Source organism: Onthophagus taurus, chromosome 2 (assembly GCF_036711975.1).
Source record: "Onthophagus taurus isolate NC chromosome 2, IU_Otau_3.0, whole genome shotgun sequence".
In the NCBI taxonomy this organism is placed as follows: Eukaryota; Metazoa; Arthropoda; class Insecta; order Coleoptera; family Scarabaeidae; genus Onthophagus; species Onthophagus taurus.
The window spans coordinates 16,372,216-16,398,600 of NC_091967.1; the positions used below are offsets into that span (position 1 = coordinate 16,372,216).

The 26,385-nt window shown below is 36.3% G+C and overlaps 1 protein-coding gene and 1 long non-coding RNA gene across 8 annotated transcripts in view; one reads left to right on the forward strand and one right to left on the reverse strand.

The window, feature by feature from the left end:
* Positions 1-26,385, reverse strand: part of LOC111419022 (Calmodulin-binding transcription activator) — a 211,668-nt gene that overhangs the window by 140,933 nt on the left and 44,350 nt on the right. For all 7 annotated transcript variants that reach the window (XM_023051785.2, XM_023051810.2, XM_023051831.2 and 4 more), the window contains exon 3: positions 12,512-13,009. In XM_023051785.2, coding sequence (XP_022907553.1) covers positions 12,512-12,992 — 481 coding nt within the window. In that variant the 5' untranslated portion in view covers positions 12,993-13,009. The remainder of the gene's footprint in view (positions 1-12,511; positions 13,010-26,385) is intronic.
* LOC139429029 (uncharacterized) overlaps positions 1-26,385 on the forward strand; it is a 104,646-nt gene that overhangs the window by 16,406 nt on the left and 61,855 nt on the right. The gene's annotated exons all lie outside the window — the stretch shown is intronic.

The window sequence follows — 26,385 nt, forward strand, 5'->3', positions numbered from 1 at the left end:
GTGACGTCACGAACGTTCCTTTGCACTTGTTCCCGAGATGTAGCAGTCCTCTTAGATTCTACCGTCCTTGGTATAAATCAAAGCCACAAAGACTGAACGCAACGGTGTGGATAGCTGGCTGAATTTGTATGCATTGTGACGGATACTTCCTTTCCCGTATTAGTCCGTTATATCAAAGTTCTACTGTATTTTCTTAAAAAGATAAATAATAAAAACATAATTCTCTAAAATTAGTAATTTGGTGGTTCTATAGTAAATGTGCGTTGAGGGGTGCATCCGTGTCTAGGTTTAGGGCCTGAATGTTTCCCCTCTGATGTCGTTTAATAATGATAATGTGATGTGGTAGTTAGGCATCTGCTAATGTAACAGGGCCGTTCCGTGATGTATACGATAATGCGACGGTGTAATGGCGATTCGCTAACAGCGGTGTCGTCGCCGTGGGGTATCCGAACCCCAAAACGTCACGTACCGTCTATTAGAGCCCTTTTGTGCCAACCCTGAACGCCAGGGCGGCAGCAAAATCTAGCCGGAGGCGTCTCAGACATGACCAACCTCGACCAAAGTGGTTTTCCTCCCTAAATTTTTTCACTTCTTTTTGGAACGATCCGGCCCGAACGTAATTTAATTAAAACATTATAGGGCGACGTGTTTAGCTTCCTTTGAAAAGATTTCGAAATTCGGGTTACGAAGCGATAAGAGGTACAAGAGGAAAAGTTGAATGAGAGAGGAGAAAGAGAAAGAGGGTCGAAGGGCTAGCGAATCCTCCGGTTATGTGTAATTACTCGCCCTGGCTAATTCAGTTTTTATCGCAAACTTACTCGGATAATTAACGGGGAAGTTTTTAGTAGAGTTCCAGTTTAACGGAAGTTTGCGAAAATTGTATCGCGTCCTCTTGCAAAAACTTTGTTAAAATGCAATTTGGTGAATTAATCTGTTAGGGGACGTTGTGTATTATAACGTTAAATATTAAATAGAATTTTTAATAAAATATATTTTCAAACACCTACGCTGTTCCGTTGTCTACTGTGAACGACAACGAAAATCTCTTAACTCTGTCGGCCTTATATAGTGAAATCCTGTATAAGGGCAGCCAGCCAGATAGGGCATCGCAAGAGCCAGCCGATTCCCATTACACGTGCATATAAAGGGGCGCATAAATAAAGATGAGCGAGGGAGTGTGCGCGGGGCAGGCAGGGAACGCAGAGAGATTTGGTCGTCGATCGGCCCTTCTCGATATCTATTGCCCGTCTGACACGGCAATGTACTCTCGGAATTGTATCCATTTACCAGCCGAATCTACCTGATCCGGTCGCTCCTATGATGTAAGTCGATAACCGGAACCGTTATGTTGATCGATCTACACACGGACACCGTATATATAAGCTCCCTTGTCTGCCCAGATAAGAATTCAATAAGTTGCACGCGCAGCTATCTCAGATGATCTCGTAAATCTAGCCTAGAGTCTGTAGATGCCGTTGCGAATAGTCTCGTTATTTAATACAATCCAAAAGTGTCCAATAAGTAAAACCTATCTAAATCATTCCAATCACAACACCCAGATCGTTTAATCAAATCAATTTTTATAATAATTTATTTTATATTCTATACCATTACTATTATAAAGAATTTATCAAAATTTTTTAGATTCAAACAACGATACAAATTGATTAAGCGTAGTAATGGGCTATACTGAAATATTATTATAAAAGTACTATAATCCATTATACTTATTTATTTATCGATTATAATTGTATAACTTTGTAAGTAGTCAAAATCTAAACATAATCCATAACACAAAATTTGATTGATGTTCCACATTAATTTTATATGCGATTGTATACATTGAAATTTATTAGCACCTTTACTATTATTATTACCCGAGGTCTATTCGTAAATTGTATTGAATCGAGAAAACCATACAAACGCGCCTTCGCTTCTCTATGTATATTCTTGGAGGGCGACGTTACACCATCCAATCGACCTGTTATAGCCGCCGCTGATGGATGGGAGGATTTAATAAAAGGACCCGTTCAGCCGTCGATCGGTTCTCCGGTGCATGGCGAAGGCGGCGTCCTGGGCCGGCACGGCTTTGTCCTGCTGGAATTTAGTGTAAGTGTCTGGCACTAAAGAAGCCCTTAATAGCCTCGATTTTAATAATCTAGTGTCTCTCAATCTGCACCCGGGCCTTTATCTGGGCGAATAATTTTCCCTATTGCATTGTTTTATAACGGTTGGGAACGCCAATAAAAGTTTATTGCATCTTCGCGCAGCGATAGCACTCTGCCACCCAACTTACAACACATGGATACGTCACTCTCTCTTCCTTTACACCTTACCACATCCAACTTTACTACCCGATGGGTTTAATGATAGTACAGTAAAACATCGTTATAAAGGACTACTACGGCGAAGGGAGTGTTCGTTATAACTAAAAGAACATTATATGAAAAATTTTTAATTTGCAGTGTTAACTGTTTGAAGGAATAATTTTAATGCACACAAATTCCCTATCAATACCAGCGCGTTCAATATACCAGGCTTTATATTTATACAGAGAACGGTAGAATCTAAGAGGACTGCTAGATTCCGGGAGCTGGTGCACAGCTGAATTAGTAAATGCTTAATTTATTGTATTTGTGTTTTATAATGTTGTTAGTTTGAGACTTAAGGTTCATAATATAAAATAAAGATCTTGAACGAGTTTAGCCGTGCATCTCTTAAGACGGATAAAACCGAATGTTTCCAGTTCTAGATTTAAGTTAATTCTACTTTTCGTTCAATAAAAATATACAACAATCGTTGAATAACAATTAAAACTAAAACTAACACTAGCATTAGAATATTTGCTAATTCAAAGTGCGAAATAGAGGTTGCCTGACGTCAAGAACGGACCTTGTTCTGTACACTTGTTCCCGAGATGTGCAATCTTCTTAGATTCTACCGTCCTTGGTATAAATCAAACCTATGTAAACTATACATATAGCTGTCCGAATTTTGGGAGGAATGGACGTAAAGAAGTTACCTTTGGATAAATATCGAGGATAAGATAAGTATCTTATGTTGTGGCTTGCAGATTGTCGTATTTTCTTCACCCGTTAAAGCCCTTACAGCTGTCTTTTGTTGCAGGAAATTATGTTTCGCCACCGAAGAGCTCCCCCAAATTAAGATACCATATGATGCCCTACTATGAAAGTTTGCAAAGTACATAGCCCTAGCTGATAGTAAAAGTCGCAACATCTAGAGATCTTTGAAGATACTCAACATGAGAGTTCCAGTTGAGATTTGGCATTACGGAAATGCCTAGGAATTTTATTGGTTCTTGCTCCCGTCCCTCAGGTTTTGTCATTAGTAGAAGTTTCTGCGTCTTGTCAACGTTTAGCTTCAGGCTATTAGACACAAACCATTCTGCAGCTTCAGCCATAATAATTTTAGTGTTCATTTCAAGTTCACATTTATCATGTTTCATTTCACATCTTTGTTAGCATGAAAGACTTATCATCTGCCTTCAGCCAAGATATTTACAGGCAGGTCATTTATACAGGTGTGTCAAATGTCTGGAATATAGCCAATAACTTCGCCATTTGTGGTTTTAAAGAAAAATGTTTCAAATAAAAAATTCTTTATTAATTGTGGCGCATTTTTTGGCGATTTAAAGCTGTCAACTTCGTTATTTCGGCACCTACTTTGATTGTAATTAGCTGATTTAAGACTTTAAAAAAACGCATTTTTTCTCTATTTTTTTCTTATACAACCATATGATTTGAAACGTGCATCGCATAGGGGGACTTATCCTTTATCAAAGTATGCAAAAAAATATATGCATCCCATTTAAAATAACAATGTTGGTTGCCATAGCAACGAAACAAAAACAATACAAACAAGCAAATATCGCCAAAAAATGCGCCATGATTAATAAAGAAATTTGTATTTGAAACATTTTTCTTTAAAACCACAAATGACGAAGTTAGTGGCTATTTTGCACACATTTGACACACCATGATAGATAATGAAAAGTACTAGACCAAAAGTGAATTAATTGATCCTTGTGGGACACCAGAAGTAATATTGGTAATTTCTGAATTTTCTATTGCTTAGATAACTACAGATCATGCGATTTGTCACACGCTCGTGTCACAGAATCAATTAAGCTTGTCAGAACCGAGGTGGTAGAGTTTTGACTGCGTTAACCATGCTGAGCTATATTAAACAACTTGTTATTTTCCATATATTCAATATACAACAATCTAGCGCTGAATTATAATTATTTTATCATATAGACAACTCGGAGAATTTACCCCGAATTTACATGGAATAGATACATGGTTTACAACCCTGAATTTACCATGGAATAGAACAATTTAAGGAATAACCCGTGTTGGACTGTATCTATGAGCGCTAACATTTGTATTTAAATATACTGATCTATTAAATTGATAATATTAATAGTATGACTTAAAAACATTTTGTCCGTTATATCAGTGTTTTATCGTATATAGAGGGTGGGTGAATAAAGGGGAATAAAAAAGCATTGAAAAAAAAAACAATTTCATAATATTTTTATTTTGTCACTATGACAAATATTATTTACTGTTAGTGATATAAAGTTTCAGAGGTGATATCCCACCCCTAATTTACCTACTCGCCAAGCTCACCAACAATTGTTTGTACGGGTTTCCTATTATTTAAAGTGAAAACACACGTTCGTTTTGTATGCACATTATTAACTCGACGCTAAGGTAACGCGAATGCACTTCGCCTCGTGTCTCGTTCACGGGGAGTTTCCAATCCCATAATAGAAAACTCCGTGGGCGGCGCTTTATTGTTCCAGCAGGGAGGCGGTGGTCCGCCCGCGAAATGGGAAAACACCTTTATTTACGCGGGCGGATCCGGACCACTTTCGGCTTTATTTTCCGAACCAAACCTCAGAACTCCATTAAATATATCGTGCTCCTAGTCGCCACAAACTTTTCCTGTAATTGCAGGTAAACGCTCGCCAAAAAGTTACACACAAAGCGATCATGGAAGCAATTTACAACTTTAATTTGATACGCGCCGTTGCGTTTTAATTTTATTGACTTTTACACGTGCATCGGTCGACTGCAAACGGCTATAGACCTACTCGATTCTAGTTGAACAATATACTACGAAAGTATGTAAATACTTTGAAATACTTTTTTGTATTGAGTGATTTTGTTTATTGTTGTTAGTTAAATAAAACTTTTTAGGTCAAATTCAAATAAGTGACAAGATTCAGATAATTGAGAACTTTAAAAAATAAAAACCAATTAGGGTAGTTTGGAATAAGATGACTTTCCCTGAAAACGTCAGCATTATACTGGGTTAGCCCTTGAACGTCCTTTAATCACGGAAGTTCTAAACGAACTCTAATGGACGTCTAATGGTGATTTACTAGTTCGGGCATTAGTGCGCGCCCATTTGTAGTCGAGGTCCGGATGGCGGTAATTTTATTACGGGACCGGAAGATTAACACAGTCCAGATTTAGTAGTGACCGTTCTAGGTCCGGCCATCACATTTTGACCGAGGTTGCATCGATGAAGGAAGGTCACACTACTTTTACAGCTCAACAACGGATGTAAAATAGCGTGGGACACCCGTTCTGACTTTACATTTAATTATATCTGAGGGTTTACGAGGTCCTTTGCGCCGCTCCCAATTAGCCCGTTTGATGGTAACGTTGACCGTTTTAACAGCCGTCCCCGAGGAGGTGTCTTAGAGCGACCATCGTCGTAGAGGAATTAGCGGTAGTATTCGACTTACTTCCATGCGAATTTTCGACGTCCCTTGCCGCCGAGTTGATAAAATGTTACGGCCGCGGATGGATAATCCCTTTGTTCAAGTTCTGTAATGGCAGTTGAAGAGTAGTTGGCTCGAGTTTTCGCCGTGGCACGTAGACGTAATTGTTTTCTAATGGGGTTAGTTGGAATCTGTGGCCTCTCGCAGATATGGACTGTATTACGCGATTATAGCTTAACTAAGAACGGTGTGCCGCTATCTTAATATCATTCCAACGTGCCACCAATGAACATATTTGTACTGTTTGCAAACTAAACATAAATTACAGAAAAAGGTCATAAATAGTTATAAATTACGATTTATCATTTGAACATTTGAAGTTGGGTTAAATTCAGGTTGAGCTGTGTTGTATAAAAATGTACTACAATCTAAAGCTGAAAAACAATTATAACTAGAACTAACACTAGACTTACAACTAGAAACTTTCGGGTTTAGCCTCTAACGCTGATTAACAACTAAAACTAGAACTAATACTAGCATTAGAAGCAACACTGGACCTAGAACTTGAAACATTTGGGTTCTTTCTACGTCTAGTGTTAGTTGTAGTTTTCGTTCAATAAAAATGTCACACAACAATGTAGCCATGAATAATATTAATCATTATAATAAATTAATGCAATTAAAATTTTATTCAAATTAAAATTTTCCAACAATACTACTAATGAATAAAAAAATGTTTTTAATAAGCATAACACTACGCCTTTTAATTACAGTGATAAAGTCATAATTTAACAGCATATGCAAAATAAAGCGTGTAATGGCGATTCATTAAAATCAACCACACGCCGCGACCTGCTAATCGCCAAGGTGCCAAGAAGATTTATTACCTCCTCGCCTTATTCACAAGTGGAAACCGCAAACGAAACAAACGTCGGAAAAGCCGGACGTGAAGAACGTGGTGAATGTAATAAGAAACCAATAAGAACGTAATTGGTCTCTAGCAAAGTGATGCCAGTTAATAATCGGTTTTCGTTCTTGCAATTTCAACGTCTCGTCATTAGTATAAGCTGTGGAGATTTTTCGTCATAATGGAGGGTTGTAAAGTAACCAACCGACGTGGAGTAGGAGGAGGTTCTATAACATTCTGTCGTCGCGTCAAGGTGGAAACGGGCAGGTTGCAACAAGACCGCGTAGAGTACTCGGTAATGGTGGTCAGCCCTCGGCCCTCGTGACATTCGTTATTACGTTTTGGGTCGGCCAAAGGGCGCAATGATATATTCGCGGCGGCGGACCGTCGGCTCACTATAAATAAAACCGACACACGTACGTTTTCGCCCGTTACCGTTGAGGTATTATCGGCCATTATTCCAACCTGCTTCCGGAGCTCCGGAAGTGGTAATTGAATTTCGCCAACGCAAAACAGTACCGGATTAAGGCACGGGAGGTTTACATAGAGTCGGCATAATTTTCAAGTATTCCAAAATGTTATTAAAATGGCTATTTATATCAATAACTAGTTTTGTCTCAACACTCCCATCTGTTAAAATACAAACTACATGCAATTTCAACGTCAGTTTTTAGCACAAAATCGTACACAGGTATCATGTCACTATGTTGACGTTGGTGAGCAAAAACCGCCGACAAGATAATAACAGCGTCGGGCAATCTCCCATCAATCACAACGCGTCCGCGGGGTCCCGCTAAATGTCATTAAAATACAATTTAGAGGGCGGTCCTGGACATTACGAGCTTGTAATTTCAACTTGTACAAACGCCGCATTCGCCGGATGCATAATTCAACAGGAGCCCCACAACCGAAAACGGTTTTTTTTTCAGAAACGTTATCGCCTCGTCTGTTCGTCCAATGGCCCTTGGCACAAATGCGCTGCGGTAATTGAGATTGACAGATTTTTCCACGTCTAGTGTCGCCAATGCCTCCGCCTACCTCACGTTATCGGGGTCTTTCCTCGGTTTCATTCCACTATTTGCCACAAATTAGCATATCGAGTCAATTCACCCCACCGTTTTTGAAATAAACGACCGCAATTTTCATGTTTCTGTCCGAATTCAACAGAATCCGCTGGAAAATATTTAACTGTCGATAAGATTTTTACAAATAAAAATTAAGTTCTTTTTTTTTTTTTTTTAAATTAATAATCTATTCAAGAAAAGCTTTATTGTGTCACCATGGAACAACGTCAAGGTAGTTGAAGGGATTTTGCGTGATAAATTAATTTTAATGAATGAAAGAAAATTCTATATCAATAAGCACTCTGTACATCCTTACTTCATCCATACTTCTATCTGGAGCAAAATGTTTTCTGGAGTCCTTGGTAGCCATACTGATTCTCGTTCCTTGGTGATTGAAGTCGTTAATATGAGTTAACAAATCTAACCGGTTGCCCAAGTGTTTTAGATATTTCGATCATCGATTGCACTTTCCAAAACATCATTAGGTTTGCAGAAAGAAGTAATTTCATAATACATTCAAAATAATGTTTTAACATATTGGTAACGTCTCTACCATGGTTGTTTGTCAGAAGATGAACCTTTCACTACTGTGATGTTTCATCCACGTTAACCTGCTTTGCTCCCCGAGCTGTTTATGCCTTCCTAAGACGACTAATTTAGATGTGGTACTAAATATTCGGGGTTGTCTGCGACGACGCTGTTTTCCACTCTGTGCGTGTCTCGTCCAATAGCTTCAAATCGTTGAGACCTATTTAGCCACATCTGTTATATTATTTTGATGTTTATTTGCCATTATAGAATATTCGCAATCTTTGTTCATTTAGCAGGAAAGGATTTAAGGTTAAACGTGATTGCTCTCGTTTCTACTAGAGTTCTGTCAACCTCACTACATCCTGCAAATCAATCCTAAAAACTCTACCTGTAGTCGTACGTCGTGATGACAAAGTTGTTTGCTGCGTACAGACTGTTCGAGGATCTCGAGCGTTGCCTATCAGTGCCTGCTTGCCTGCCAACACTTACATCCGTACTCGAGTATAATAGATATTTTATTTTAGTAGCAAGATAGCATACGATAAGGCATCAGCAAAATGTTTGGGGGGAAGACACCAGCTACTATCACTAATCACTGATCTGTCTTGACAGTTTAAATTGAGTGATGCAACTTCTTCTCTATCTTTTTCAAAAGGTAATTTTGAAGAAGTGAAGTAGTCTTTCTAGATTTCAATGTAACCTCTTATTATTGCGACACTTAGCTGGAGTGTGAGTATGAGTTTCTGGAGAAGGTGTAGAATGTTCAAAGGGAGTCATTAGTAACGATTTCACCTCATTCATGGCCTTGAGAATCCAATTCACTCACAGGAGAAATTTTGATTGCTATTCTTCTTCATCATTTACATATGGTGTCAACTCGTTGAGGTATATCGGAGGCTTCATTTTCGATACAGCTTGTCCTCTGCAGGTTTAAAGCTTTCCGATAAATATCATTGATTTATATCCGAAATTTAAAAAAATTAACCTTGAGACATCTCCGAAAATTTTCAAAGCAATAAATAGCTAAAGAATAGCAAAAGTTATTAAACATTCTTTAATGTAAATGATTAGGTACTGTCATATATAGAAACAAAATTTATACGTATGATGCATCAGAATCATAGCCATTATGAGCAGGATAAAAGTTGGCGATTCTTTTGATGGGTTGGAGTGATGAATGAGGGGCTTCATAAATTCATAAAAATTCAGCTTGTACCATGTAACCAAATCGACCCATTAGCAAATCCAACCGCATCATGAGTAGCATCATCCATGATACCTTGATTCAGATTTATTGGTATCACAGAACATTACACTCATTACACAAGTCACATAAAATACAAACAAAATATACAACAATACCACACAGATATGTATAATAAAATTAAAATACAATGTCTTTGCACAATCTAAACAAATCTTAATTAGTTATGTAAAGTCAAAGTCTTCTACGGAATAAAAGGCACGTCTAAGCAAGTAGTCTTTTATTCTAGTGTTGAAATGTTTCACTGGAAGATCTTTTACAGCTTGTGGCAAATTTATTATAAAGTGACGGTCCAAAATGGTAGACAGCATTTCGACCTCTATCCCCTCTTGTAAAAGGGGTTCTGATATTTTGGTGCGATCGTACGGCGTGATTATGCACACTCTGAACTGTTTGGTATCTTGAGAGATTACTTTTCAAATATATTAAAGTGTAATATATAATACAGTATATTAAAGTTGTACGTTGTACGTCTTTGCTGTTTTTATTTTTCAATCCCCCTACTGCATTTCCAACCTCTATAAAGGTTACATCTCTAAAAGTAAAGGTTTTGTATCTTATTTCCGAAAGCCAAGATCATTTCATCATTCTGCCTTTGTAGTTTATTATTAATAGTCGTAGGATAGATATTACGGTGTTTTTTTAATAGCTGTTTGTTAGTGTCACTGGGATACATAGTACACCATTCCCTTAAAAAGTTTACAGTTTCACGAGCGTTATCTAGATTAACGTCAGGTACCATTTTACATTTTGTGTTTTTGCATTTCTTGAGAATACCTTGAGACTTTCTAACTAAGTTGAACATGCAGAAAAGTGACATTGAATTCTCACTAGCACTGACAGTCGACCCCATGATGATGCTGCTGAGCGTGGTAGCATGACGCTCAGTAGCTGTTAATTTTCCAACACTTCTGGCTTCTTTCAATGAAAGATAGGTTAAAACCAGTTTAATGTCAATTAAAGGCAATTAAGGCATTCCACTCAAGGTTGCAAATACATTTTTGTGAGAGCCACGGTAATGTTTTCCAACATTAGAATTAAAACTTAATAAATTTAGACGATGAATTTCCATGACCAAACTAACAGAAAAAATATCTCTGTTTGGTCTTCATACTCTTGTACAAGTGTTATAATGCACGCGACAACCATCCTAGCTAACTATAATACAAGTACTAAATCTACAGGCTTATTCGATACTTTGAATAACATCATAGTTAAGTAGCGAACGCAGCGGATTAAGTTTATCTGACGGACTTCATGTCGGCATTGCCGAAAGAGTAGACTCTTAACTGCTTTTCTACTCTTATTTGCCACATTCGTAAGTTACGCGGAGCGATCATAACACAACGTTTGGGATGACGAAAATGTCTCGGAATTGTGATATCTTTTAATTGGGGTTAACCCACTACTTACGCATACCCGCGAAAGTATGCTTTGTTTTCATCAGCCATCATCGCTGATCCAGCTATCCGAAGACGAACTGCGTTTCAATATTAAAGATCCACAGTAGTGATCAGCGAAATTAATATGGTAAGTACACCACTGGACCCATATCTGTTAACTCCATATCTGCTACATTCTTTCTAAAGTTTGTGCCGAAACCTATCTATCAAGTTTATTGAATCACATCGTCATAACTTGATAAGGGGCAGAGTTTCGAAAACCGCAATGTTGTTTAAGTTAACACAACCCTATACAAATTTTTTTAGCATGTTTGTAACAGCACAAATCACTAGTGTAAAACAAAGCACGTCCAATTAATAGAAGCTTACACTTCCGTAACAAGGTTTAACGGGACGGGGCGCCTATTTCGGGTGAATAATTAAGTCGTTGCCGCGCGAAGCCGGTCGTCGATGAAGCGGCCGCTTGCGTTCCGCAAGTAAATATCACCCCCGCCGACTCCAACGACGCGCCCAAAACTGCAGCTCACTCGTCCATTGTGGAAACAATGTAACCGCGTAACTTAATTGCCAGCTGGAACTTAATAACACGGCCCGTGTTCACCATTTGCCGCCCACATACCAGTTCGCAATCAACATACGTAAAATGGTATGGGTTGGAAAGAGGCAAACCTAACCAATTTTCCGACACTTGATAATTACGCTATCTCATTTTCTTGTGGATTTTACTAATAGAAGTTAAAATGGTTATGGAATAATAAAATTAATTATTGTAAAAGACTCTTTTTTGACTAATTACAATTGATAAAGTTCTAACAAAAGACCGTTCGATTTCTTTTTTTAACTTGAACGTGAACGCGGTCAACTTTATAATTGTAAACTATTGGATAATGTAGGTTTAAGATCTAAATCGGACAATAGGAATTCATTCATCTTGGGAAACGTCTGTTTCCCAGGAAAAGTTTTTCGTCTCCTCCTCAGATCGCAATCAATGTTCTTTTAAAGTTTCCTCCCGAACCAAACTTCGTCTACTACTCGAAAAAGCAACTACAATAGTATAATGTTTTCTACTTAGTTGGTGTATTTTTCAAGTTCATAGTAAAAAGACGCGGTTAATTTAAATTATAATTAAAAGTAGTATACATTTTCCTTTTTTACATTCGGAAAGTATTACAATAAAAACGGCTCTGTTCTAATGATTTTCCGCGTACCGTACAAAAGCCTTGCTTGATGAAAGACGATGTAATTCCGATAATCTCTTCCCAGTACGGGCCTGACAAAGACCCACGAAATCAAAAGTTTTTAATTGAAGCCGTGCTCTTCAAAAGCGTCGATCTGGAGTTTTTCCACAACGTGCATCCTCGGCTATCGTCAGTGCGAAAATAATCGGTTTAATTGTAACCTTCTGCTTCTACAGGTTTTCTATCCGAGGATTGAAATGAAAACGGGTCATGGAAATCTCGTACATTTACGTCGACAACTTGTCGATATGTTTGACGTTATTGTAACTCAAACGGCTCGGAAAATTAAGAGAGAGTAGTAATCGAAATATAATCGATGATATATTTTCTAAATAAATTAAGTTCTTACCTGATCCTAATGGTGTTGATACACATTTAGATGTCGGTTCATCTTGTAATCCTTCCAAAGCTTGTACCAAGATGTTATCTCCAGGTGTTTCTTCGGCAAATTCAACGGTGGTGGTTGGTTGGTCATCGACAGCTGTAGTTTGAATTAAAATATGTCCGTTTCCGTTATCATTCCCGCTTAGTAATAAGATAGGTGTTCCGGCACCTAATCTTTTAACCGATTGCAAAATAACCCCATCCGTTAAATCGCTCTGTTGAATAAAAATTTGGCTAAGCTTTCCATCGCTATCTTCCAACACCAAATTTGCTTTGGTGCTAGACGTGGCAAGCGCATCCGTTCGCAACAATAAATGGCTGTTCTCGGTTTTCGTTCCACGCAAAAATATAATATTGTTGCCATTCAATTCCCCGTTTCCTGGAGCGTTGTTATTTATGGTTGCCGTCGTAACAGCTCTAATGATTTTCCCATTGGTGTTATGCATGCTTTTTGACGATGAATCTGTAACAAACAAAAAAAAATTAATTAATTTCGCCGTTGAAGAGAATATCCGATTTTATTTTTCGGTATTCATAACGGTAGGCGCTTTCATATTTCTTTCTGTAGTCAGCAAGATTCCGAATCTCCGTCTTACCCAACTTTACGAGCATAAATTACCCGATGGGCTTATCGTAATTTGATTAATGAAAAGTTTGCGAAAATCGGCCTTCTTTACCGCTCGCCTAAGCTGCCTTCCGAAAGAAGTTACAAAGGCCCGAGATAAATTGCATTCAGTCGGTGACGTATACACCTTTGAAAGTTAGATGGGCTTATCTGAAAAGCCTATTAATTGAATTTTAAGATGATGAATATTTAAAATTTTTAACTTTATTTTTGAACCATCAATAAATTAATTATTACAAAAAAAATCGTATTATTTACATAGAAAAGCCGTTTCCTCACTTTATGTTAGAGGACCAAATTTACGAACAGAACGTATGTAGCAATATATAGGGACGATAACGTCCAAACTGAGTTAGACGCGAATTAACTTGGGAGACTTCGACCCATTAATCAAATTAAGGTGTATCCCTTTCAGCGAACAATTTATGTTGGGGCATGTTCAGAAATTGCGTTGGAACAAGAACTGCTGTGAGATCTAGTAAAAACATTCCAGCGGTATTGTATTGTAAAATTTTAAGTATTCCATTATGATGTCAGTAAATATTAATGTTATTGTTGATCAAATTATTGATAAAATTGAATAAAACGGAAATATCATGATGATAAAATTTAAATTTTCAAACATGAATATAGTTGCCCCATTCCTGACCGATTAAACGAAGATGAAAACAAATGGACCAAAGCTCTAAAGTTCTAGTGCCCTTAGCGGTTCAGTATCCGGACGCTAAACAGCACGTAGAGACACCGTTAAGGGAAGAACAAACGGCCATACAATAAGTGATAACGCGTAGGACATAAACACGGCGCGCAATTCGCGATTCGCTAAATTGCACCCTAATAGGAAGACGACATAGGTCCGTAGTTGTCGGAGCGCGTGTTGCGCCGAAGGTGCAATTTCGAATGTCGTAAATACCGCGGCCGACCGGTTTAATGAGAGTTTTTGCCACTTTGTTTCGACGTCGTTTTACTGCGACGACGATTCTAAAACGAGCAAAGATCTCCGCTCAAATAGCTTTGTGCTTTCAGAATTTTACTCTAAATTGTTTTAAAGGTTTCAAATTAAACAGAGTATACATAAATTATTTGTAAATATTATAAAAACAGTAAAATCTTGATATAATGGGCTTGTTATACAAACTGACAAAAATGAATGTCCCCTCAGGCATAGTGGCCCTGGTTGAAGAAGATTTCTTACTCAATCGCTCTTTATGTGTAAGAGTAAATGGTACAATTTCCAACGTATTCTATCCAAAACAGGGGGTTTCGCAAGGTTTTCCTCTTTCGCCTACGCTATTCAATGTATTTGTGAATGATATGATGCTTGTTACATCCACCAATTCACCTTATATGCTACAACATGCGGACGATACAGCTCTAGTGACGCACGATACAACCTTGAAAAGAGCAGTGGATGGCCTTCAAATATTGAAGAAAATCGAAAGCTGGTTCAAAATCTGGAGAATTTACATAAACCCTCGAAAATCGCAATTACTTCTACTATTCCATAAATTATCTGAAAATTCTCCGAATCTCCGGATAGCTAATACATTGGTACATTGAACGAATTCTTGTAAATATCTTGGGATAAACTTTGATAGCAAATTAAAATTTGACATCCACACGAAAAAGGTTAAAATGAAAGTCAAAGCATGTACAAAGCAATTTAGATGTCTCACCTACAAGAACAATGGGATAAATTTTAAATGTGCGATGCATATTTATAAAACAATTTGCAGACCCATTCTTGATTATGGAGCTCACATCTTCCTTAATATCAGCAAAAAGGCGACATCGCATCTAGAAGTAGCAGAAAGAATCATCCTTTATGAAAAATTCTTAAAAAAAAGCTTACAAAAATATGTCCTCAAACCCTTCTCCTCTTTTCCAATCCTCAAATTTTGATACTATTTACAAGAAAATCGTGGATTTTTAAAAGATGACTAATGAGTGTAACATGGGCAGAAGGACCACGGTCGGTAGTCCGTTCCAGCTTCAAAGTTTAACTTTAAGTTTATATTGTATAATAATATTATTTAATTTTTAATTGTATTGTGATAAGCTGGAATAAATATCTTTCTCTTTCGTTATAAATCGTAGTTATAATAAATTCTTATCAAATTATCAGCATTTGTAGTACAAATTATAAACTTTCCAATGAAAGAAACGGATTTTCAAAATATCTTTTAGTTTCTGAGATATTAATTGTTAAACATAATGATTCACTTTCTCATTTGTCAGAATAAACAGTTATTTTCAATTTAATTAAAAAAATCGTAATAAATCGTAGTCATAATAAATTCTTATCAAATTTTCAGCATTTGTAGTACAAATTATAAGCTTTCCAATGAAAGAAACGGATTTTCAAAATATCTTTTAGTTTTTGAGATAATAATTTTTAAACATAATGAAGCATTTTCTCATTTTTTGAGATAGACAATTATTTTCAATTTAATTCAAAAAATCGTGATAAACCGTAGTTATAATAAATTCTTATCAAATTGTCCGCATTTGTAGTACAAATTATAAGCTTTCCAATGAAAGAAACGGATTTTCAAAATATCTTTTAGTTTTTGAGATATTAATTGTTAAACATAATGAGGCACTTTCTCATTTTTCGGAATAGACAATTATTTTCAATTTAATTCAAAAAGTCGTAATAAATCGTAGTTATAATATATTCTTATCAAATTATCAGCATTTGTAGTACAAATTATAAGCTTTCCAATGAAAGAAACGGATTTTCAAAATATCTTTTAGTTTTTGAGATAATAATTTTTAAACATAATGAAGCATTTTCTCATTTTTTGAAATAGACAATTATTTTCAATTTAATTCAAAAAATCGTAATAAATCGTAGTTATAATAAATTCTTATCAAATTGTCCGCATTTGTAGTACAAATTATAAGCTTTCCAATGAAAGAAACGGATTTTCAAAATATCTTTTAGTTTTTGAGATATTAATTGTTAAACATAATGAGGCACTTTCTCATTTTTCGGGATAGACAATTATTTTCAATTTAATTCAAAAAATCGTAATAAATCGTAGTTATAATAAATTCTTATCAAATTGTCAGCATTTGTAGTACAAATTATAAGGTTTCCAATGAAAGAAACGGATTTTCAAAATATCTTTTAGTTTTTGAGATATTAATTGTTAAACATAACGACGCACTTCCTCATTTTTCGGGATAGACAATTATTTTCAATTTAATTCAAAAAATCATAATAAATCGTAGTTATAATATATTCTTATCAAATTATCAGCATTTGTAGTACAAATTGTAAGCTTTCCAATGAAAGAAACGGATTTTCAAAATATCTTTTAATTTCTGAGATATTAATTGTTAAACATAATGATTCACTTTCTCATTTGTCGGAATAAACAGTTATTTTCAATTTAATTAAAAAAATCGTAATAAATCGTAGTCATAATAAATTCTTATCAAATTTTCAGCATTTGTAGTACAAATTATAAGCTTTCCAATGAAAGAAACGGATTTTCCAAATATCTTTTAATTTTTGAGATAATAATTTTTAAACATAATGAAGCATTTTCTCATTTTTTGAGATAGACAATTATTTTCAATTTAATTCAAAAAATCGTAATAAATCGTAGTTATAATAAATTCTTATCAAATTGTCAGCATTTGTAGTACAAATTATAAGGTTTCCAATGAAAGAAACGGATTTTCAAAATATCTTTTAGTTTTTGAGATATTAATTGTTAAACATAACGACGCACTTCCTCATTTTTCGGGATAGACAATTATTTTCAATTTAATTCAAAAAATCATAATAAGTCGTAGTTATAATATATTCTTATCAAATTGTCAGCATTTGTAGTACAAATTATAAGCTTTCCAATGAAAGAAACGGATTTTCAAAATATCTTTTAGTTTTCGAGATAATAATTTTTAAACATAATGAGGCACTTTCTCATTTTTAGGAATAAACAATTATTTTCAATTTAATTAAAAAATTGTAATAAATCGTAGTTATAATAAATTCTTATTAAATTATCAGCATTTGTAGTACAAACTATAGGGTTTCCAATGAAAGAAACGGATTTTCAAAATATCCTTTAGTTTTTGAGATATTAATTCTTAAACATAATGAGGCACTTTCTCATTTTTCTGGATAAACAATTATTTTCAATTAAATTCAAAAAATCGTAATAAATCGTAGTTATAATAAATTCTTATTAAATTATCAGCATTTGTAGTACAAACTATAAGCTTCCCAATGAAAGAAACGGGTTTTGAACACATCTTTTAGTTTTTCAGATATTAATTGTGAAACATACCTCATTTTTAAAATATCCAGCTATCCAACCGTTGGGTTCAATTTACGTGGCTTTATATTTATACCAAGGACGGTCTGCTATATCCCGGGTACATGTGCACAACTCAAAGGCCCGTTCGTGACGTCACGCCGCACGTCTCTCAAGACGGCTAAACCCGAATGTTTCTAGTAGTTTCTATAAGTGTTAATTCTAGTTTTAGTTCAATAAAAATATACAACAATCTAGCGCTGAATAACAACTAAAACTAACACTAGCACTAGAACTAACACTAGCACCTAGAACTAGAACCATTTGGATTTATTCGTCTGTTCTATCAAGATTTTGCTGTACTAAGAATGAAAGATATAAAATAGTAGAATTTAATTTACTTTAAGTCGTTTTTTAAAGGTTTATTTATGTACTTTGAAAGGTGTCATAAATTTAAAATTCTTAAAAACAGTTTTTGTTTAACGACTATGCGTTTATACAATGTTGATGATCCATCTTACCAAAAGAATTGAATATAAAGTAAGGTCGGGAGTTTTCGGCGAGGCCACCATAATCTACCTGTCAAGGAGTTAAATATTTATGAAATCGTTAGACCGTATCCCGCGAGGTACGATTATAAATAATGTGTCACTCGTGCCGCTCAAGCAGCTAGAAAAGTTCAACCGTGTACTTCAACTAAAGGAAGCAGCGCCGGTGGCGGTGAACGGAATATACACGCTCTGGCATAATGGATTTCCTAGCATTTACTTGGCGTGAAATACGTATTTTTGATCCCCTTTATTTAGATCGTCTGAAACAGATGAGCTATTTAATTTATCAATAATACTCCTTCATCCAGACGGCTTCAAAACAGATTCTTTTCGTCAAATTTTATGAAGTATGCTGATAAAAGTTGTTTCAAAGAAAGAAATTAATCTTTTCTTTCATCGTCCACAGACGGCAACGAAAATTACTTGACCATTCCATTTCTATTTCTTTATAAAACTCATGAAATACTTCAAATGGAAAACCGGTGTCTCTTCTTCTTCCATCCCGACATCTTCCTCGGTCGTATCGTATAAGATTTATACGTTTCCCGAGAGAACCGTCCAAACAAGTCGACCAAAAATTAATATCCGGCGGCCGGCACTGAATCATGTGGCCTCTGTGGAGGAAATGTAGGTCACGTCCATGGCTAAAACTCACTGTGCGGTTTGTTAACACAACCACCACCACACAAACAAATTTTACTATTTCTATATACCTATATTATATAAAATATTTAGATAAATCTCAAGAAAGATCCTTATATCTATACTATATCCCTTAATCTAAATCAACAGTGCCAGAGTACCTTACTAAATCTGCAATCAATCGAGTAATCTAGACTGCGCATTAAACTCCCAGTTCAGTGTTTACTTTACAGAGATGTTCAGAGTTGATGTGCATCTATGTAATCAATACAGTAATTTACGTAACAAGCTATCGTTTAAACGGTTTCAATTAATAATTTTGCTCTCTCTACTGACACAAATTCCTATAAAAGTAAAGAGAGGACGTAATCAACTATCAATATTTTTAAGATCATGTTTAAGATCTTATTTAATAAGCAACTAGACTTTTTATGAATTCAACTATAAATTAAAAGATGACAACCCAATAAGAACGCTAGCAAATTCTCAGCGCTTATTTTTTTTTGACTCATTCATCTGACATCAGATCACAATATAAACCTGGTACAAGTAAGCGTACTCCAATGACTATCGCTCCGTATTATACAAAGTATATTCGTTTCAGATTTTACCACAGTCAAGTTTAGGCAAGTCAAATTCGGTGATGAATAAAAACAGAGTGATGAATGTTTACTGCATCAGTCAAGTCAGCAGGCATAATGGAGGCGATGTAGACATTATTGAATTAATGCAGATATAATAAGGATTGTATGGAAATTTTATAAAACATTGAAGGACTGCTGATATACTGCTAAATGCAGTTTTGATGGAGATGCGATAGGAATATGATATAATCTTGGTGGACACTTGATTCTGTACAGACTTCACTTGATAGAAATACAGCGATAAATCAATACAGACATGATAGACCTTATAAGGAATTGTGCCAGTACAAACATGGTGAAGGATTTTTGCAGACCTTAGAGACTTAGATTTGATCAAGACTCTATCTATCTACTCATTAGATATATTAGAGATTTAATGCATACCTCAAAGACTTAGCGCAATTTTAACAATGACTGTACGTAGATGTTTGCAATCTTAATGAAGTCTTGAAGCAGTATAAAGGCGTTGTTGACGCATACCTGGTAGCAGGCATTAACAAATAAATAAAACAGATAATTTTGAAAATTCTCGGTGTAAGATAAACGGTATACGAGCCAAGAGTTCATGGTAAGATACTAACGTTACAGATTTATCATCAAATAAACTTTCTCGTAATTCACTTTATATCCAATTTGACATTCACGATTGCGGTATAGCTAGCAAATACAAACTAGTAAAAATCAGAGAAAATCTGCTTTTAAACTTTTTCTGCGGTTAAATTTATTAGGAAAATGGTGTTTTTAGAGTATACTTTTAGTGAGGGATTTCTAAAACTTTTTAGTTTAAAAAATTTATTAGATGCCATTAACGTTACGGTCACTACAGTGAAGTACTATTACATAGAAACGTAGAATAAAAACCGAGCAAGCGGAAAATTGGGGGGCAACGAGACAATATGGTTATTACCACAAGTAAAGCTCAACTTGAGTGATTGACGAAGTTTTAATTATACTGCAATAATAAAGTGCTTTTAAATTTTGGACTTTACTTAAAGGGATGAAAATGAAATAAACTGCTTTAATGGTACGAGTACATACAAGCTGACAAATAAATCCGATACCCACGGGGTGTTTCGCTTGTCAAATTTCTCTCACAAAACATCCTGAAATCGGTTCAAATAGGTAACTTTTCTGCGATGGTGCCAACGTGGGAAACGCAAACCCGTCCCATTCTCGGACAGATTGATCCGAACCACGGCCCTATGTGTATAAATATTGAAAGTTGCCGATTGAGAGCGGCTTATGGAAATCCCGTCCCCGCCTGAATCGGCCTTTTTGGCAGATAAACGGACATAAAGCTGCTTAACTGTCCCCCGATTCGAAACTCCACCGATACTCCATGCCGATTCTTCTATTTTCTACAGATCAATGAGAAATTGTGGAATGGTTTTTTTATCGGGATCCTTTTTTACCTTTCGTTTATAAAAATTTATATCACGATTATTTCTCAGAGTATCAGATACATTTTTAACCCCCATCATATTTTTAAGTCACCACTTTAAGAATATTTTCATTTTAAGATCCAACACGATGGATCCCAAGATTTGATCCCTGACCTTCCGGCCAATTTCCATTTCCATTCATCTCCCCGAAAAATCATTTTCACACCGAAAAATTCCTCGCTTCGTCGGCGGAAAGACGAAAACGATCCTTCTCCTTTTCGCATCCGGCTTCCGCCACCTGGTCCATTTGCATTCGAACAAAAGTCGCCGTTGATCAACGGGCCACATTGGTACGAAGAGGAGAATCATCCCTCGGTTTTCCTGTCAAGGGCCATAAGGGACAATCGTTCACGGACATTTTCCATTTCCCGATTCGCCCACGACCGTTTACGTCGCGTTCGCTAGGGAAAAATTTTATGACCGCCACTTGCAGCAGACTTTCGTAATGTCCGCACAATTAACTTTCGAAGAACTTGCCGTGACTTATAGCGCAAGACAAAATTATATGAAGCTTTAGTCTCTTTGCACGATACAAAATCCTTTAATGCGATCAACTGTTAAATAATTTATAATAATAAAATCTATAATAATATAATAGCAATATTTTGGTTCTTGTACGAATTTCTATTACAAAGGAAAATACATCAATATTTAAACATAAAGGGCAACCATTTTCGACGTTTACTTTACGTCCATTTTACGGTCTCTTTGCAGAGTACCCAAAAACAACTATTCCAAAAACGGCCCTGGCTAATGCCTTCTTTATTATACTCACTTACGGGCTTAATAGTGTTTTACTATTTTCATTAACCGGGCAAAATGCTTCCGTAGCGCGCCGTGCTGCCCTCTACAAGCTGCGCACGTGCTGCCAGTATTAACCCGGCGCCCAAATGTGCATCCGCCGGGTGCACTCGGCGCGAAATACCCGAAAGAAAAAAAAAACGAAGAGGAAAAAACGGAACCAAATAGTAACAAAAGAGGAGTAAAACGTGTATAGACTCCTTTTATAGTCGTGCAAACTGCCCATAAGGGCTGTTAGTTTACCTTTTTGTTTAAAACATCATATTATATCTTAACTTAATAAACTATTCTAAACTTACAATAAATTATTCCAAATCCCATTTAGGTAGAGAGTAATTTTCCCAATTTATTCTAATTTAGCTATATTTCTATTTAAATAGGATTTCGAATAATTCTAGCATTATTTTATAAGAACACTTATGTCCATCTACAGGAACACGATAAAACAGTCTTTTATCTCAAAGACAATGTGAGATTGCATGGTGAAAAATTTCAAAGGGATGTGTTCCGGTTTCAAACGGAGCTCCTCTCGAGAAAGTAATTTGCGAACCGTCCCTAAGGTCTTGTTTCAGTTTCGAGACGAAATACGCGGCCAATTGACCCCCGCTCGGTACTTAATTGTGCCGATGATGACAAACAAGGAGAGAGACCCTTCGTCCCTCAGTCCGTGAAAGGGCCAATCGAATTACCCAGCGCCTTGTCGCCCTTTCTTCGTGAACGAGGAGATGATGGAGAGAATCAATTTGCCGGAGCGCACGAAAGGAATTTCAATGGAGGAAAAATTTCATGGCAAATGGTGGAAGGAAATGATTCGTCTCGGACGACCGCGACGCGCGTCTGGAAGGCGTAATATTAGTCGCATTAAAATTTATTGCTTCGCGACACGATCGTTATTCTCTAATTAGGCGTAATCTTCCGGAAACTTAAATGCAGTATGAACCAGTTTGGAAGCATTTAGCACGGGACTAGGAAATTCCTGGGTAAACCCTTTTCTTTTGGGACGCAAAGACGGCGAATATAATCGTTGCGAGCGTTACAGGGCTTCTAGGGTCTTAATGTAGGTTTACGATTGAATTAGTATCGCTTTGTTGATCTCTGTTTAGAGTTTGAATTGTTCAGGGCGATGTAGATAAAATATAGCGCTACCAATGACTTATAGGGACTTCTATTTGATTTTTAGTTTGTGCGTTATATACTATGGGTAACTGCAAAACAGAAGTGTGTAATAAAATTGGGTCGATTTTGAAAAATTCATAACCAACTACATCCATTCCACCGGTAACGGTTTTCTATTCACGAGGTAGACGCATGCCAAAATACCGCTCGACTATTGACACAATGCAACGTTATCGACGCACACGTATTTCAATTTCGCGTTTTCAACCCTCCTTTCTCCATCCCCTTTCGATACGTTCATCGTCTCGATTGCGTGGATAAGAAGGCGGGAGTTTATCTGACGAGTGTGCGAACGGGTTTTGGGTCCATTTTGGCGACCAGTTCGAGCTTGAACGTTGTTCTCGAACGGTCTCATATCGCCCGCCCGGCTGACTACCTATGAGTTATGGACCGCAGATGTAAATTGGCTTCGGGATCTATTCTTGTTCGGGTGCGATAAATTGAATAGTTCCGAATGGGGGCGCGGTGCAAGAAGGGATGGAAAGAGACCGATTTTCGATCAGCATTTACTTCTGGGTCGTTGGGTAGATTTTGTGAAGCGTTACATGGATGATTGCCTCATTAAAACGATTTTTTTCTGATCGCTTCAAAATACATTCTCAGTGCTCACAAAATCTCGATATAATTGATTAATACGTGGAAGAGTGTCTATTATAGCCAAAACAGTCCGCTACATGAATAATTTTAATTAGAGATGCCGCGAATAGTTGTTATAGCGAATAGTCGAATACTGATTAATCGCAATTCCCTTTGGCGAATAGTCGAATAATTCGCGATTATTATTCGACATAAAAAAAGGAATATAAAAAATTATTTATTTGTTATCAATAATACTGTAAACTAACATTTTTCTAAGGTTATCAGAAAAGAAAACAATGAAGTTAAAGAAATCAGTCTCATATTATTCTGATTCTGCATTTTTAAATGCTGGCAACCCTTTTATTGTGTTTTGTATAACCCAGTGTTTAATACTGTAGGGGATTTAAACTGAATCATGCCAACAACTGTTAAAGCTCTTAAAACGTTTCGAAGAGATACAAAGAGTTCCACATATGCACCTTCATGAGATGTGCTACCTAGAACAGTATCATTAACCAGACACCTAATGAAAGATACGCTGATTCAACAAACTGACCACATTGATTATTTTAGAAAGACGTTAATCGAAAATATTTAACTTGGAGAATCTGTGCTTTAACAAGACATATCACTTGTCGACATTTTTAGATCCCCGCTATAGGAACTTTTTCTTTGACGCTGGCCAAGCTGAACAGGTCCGTAGAGTTGCGCTCAGAGAAGGTCTTACAAACGATAAAATGATGATTCGGATTCAGAAATGCCGTCCAAAAGACCTTGTTTAGACAATGAAAGTGGGAATGTCGATTCAAAAACTCATAAACTACTTTGGACATGTTTTGAAGAATCTACGACAAAGCAGCCTTCTGAAGAGCAACCCAAGAATGTTGTATTCACGACATCTCTCATTTTAATGCACACAAAAGACAGTAAAATCTAAGAGGACTGCTACATCCCGGGAACCTAGTGCTTATCGGATAAACATTTGATTTGCATATTGCATGTGATATATTCAGATTATTTAATCTACATGCAAGGCAAGGTAAGTGGCGTTTAGAAATCATAATTAGGAATCCCACCAGAACTAATAAGGCTAATAAAATTGACTATAAAATTAAGATATTACTAAGGAATTCGAAATTATGCGTGGATTGAAGCAAGGAGATGGGTTAGCTCCAATACTCTTCAATTTGAACTGAAATATGTTATAAGAAGGATGAAAATTGGCAGAAATAACCTCATAACTAAATCAACTTAATTAGTCGTATACCTGAACGATATCAATCGAGGATCCATGTTCCTTAGCGAAAAATTCAAAAATAAGTTGGACTTCTTTGAGAGAAAGGTATGGTGAAGAAATCTATGGAAAACAAAAAAGAAAAAATCTATAAAAATCCCTGCTAACAGAATTCTGCAAGCTGCAAAGGTTGAGGATTACCGGGCATGTCGTAAGGATGGAAGTATAATAGTAGGATTGCGAAAAGAGCATGCAAAAGTAAATTGCATGGAAAAAGACAGGCGGGAATGGCACGTAAAAGGTAGGAAAATAAAGTAGCAGAGGACTCACGAAACATCTTAAACGTTCTCATGTGGAAGAGAGCGCGTCTAGATAGAGAAGGATGAAAACACAAATTGAAGGAGGAAATTTGCCGTCATGAAAGGATTCAAAAAGAGAACTGTGGAAATACTTGTAAATAATACGGGAGAACAGATTATGCATAAGGAAGATAGAAAGGAGGTTTGGATGAGGACTTCGATGTAAGAGGAGTTTAATCAACCGTTCACTCTGAATCCGGACTACTTAGTATCATAACACATGAAGTCAAAGTCGCCATTCACACTTTAAGAGAAAAAAAAGCTCCGGGATCAGAATCCTTCAAGCTTGACGATAGATCAAGTGTGAATCCATTAAATTCTTTAGTGACACATTTAATAACATCTACAATACTAGAAACAGCAAAATGAAATGGTTGATCTCTGAATTCATACTACATCCAAAGAAACAATGAGCTACGTTATGTAGTGATTACAAAAACTATCAGCCTTAGTGACATGCTAAAGCTATTTCATAAAATCGTCCATCGAAGAACGCAGTGATGAACGATAAGGATTTTAGAATCATATAGTACCTCTGCTGAAATCATTAAGTCACCTACCATTAAGATCAATGCGGGAAAGCACAACAGAGCAATCCAAATTCTCCAAAGTGTCAGGCAGGCCTGCATTCCTTCTCTAGTGTTATGCAACCTCTATTCAGAAGAGATATTCAAAGAAGCCCTAGAGAATGACAACATAGAATTCCCATTGAATGTAGAGCGAACAGAACTTGCAAGAACTAATGAACAAAATCACCATTAATAAGGAGACACTTGAAAAGTACGATTGAATGGTCAACAACACACCAACTGAGTTTCAAAAAGGTTGACGCACAAGGATAAGAAAAGAAGATGATTTGTGAACGAACTAGAAACATTCGGGTTTAGCCGCGTGTCTAGCCGTTTTACTCTATTTAGAATTATGAATGTTATTTTAAGATTAATAACAATATTTTAAACTATGTAAATATTTTATTACTAACCTAGGCATGCGTGTCTTTTTGGTGTTCCCAATCATAATTTTAATTGAATCGCATTAGAGTACATTATGGAGGTGGCGAGTCGAGAAAAGCACAATAATCCCGAAAATTGTATTTCGATAAGGAAATGTGCACGGGAGGCCGCTAGAGCGACACGATATTTCGCGAACAGGCCATTACCTTAACTGATTACATCCAGTTATTGGTATGGGAGCTGTAGCGGCGCAGATCGCTATCGGCCATTAATCAGAAATACCCTTGACGCGAGACTATATTTCTTACTCCCCCTAAAAATGGAAAATTGAATGAGAAAGCCGGCACGTTCTTCGCGATGACGGGGAAAAAGCAAGAATCGTTTATGGTAATACGTCCTAATTCCTTACGCAATTAGGACCGAGACAAATTTTCAAGGGGGCTAAGTACGTAATTCCGTTTCGCTTCGGTATTTTGTGACGGTCGGCAATGGAAACTGGCGTGACGTAGTTTATCGGAACTATGTGAAGTTGAGATAAATCAATATCAATTTCGCATTTATT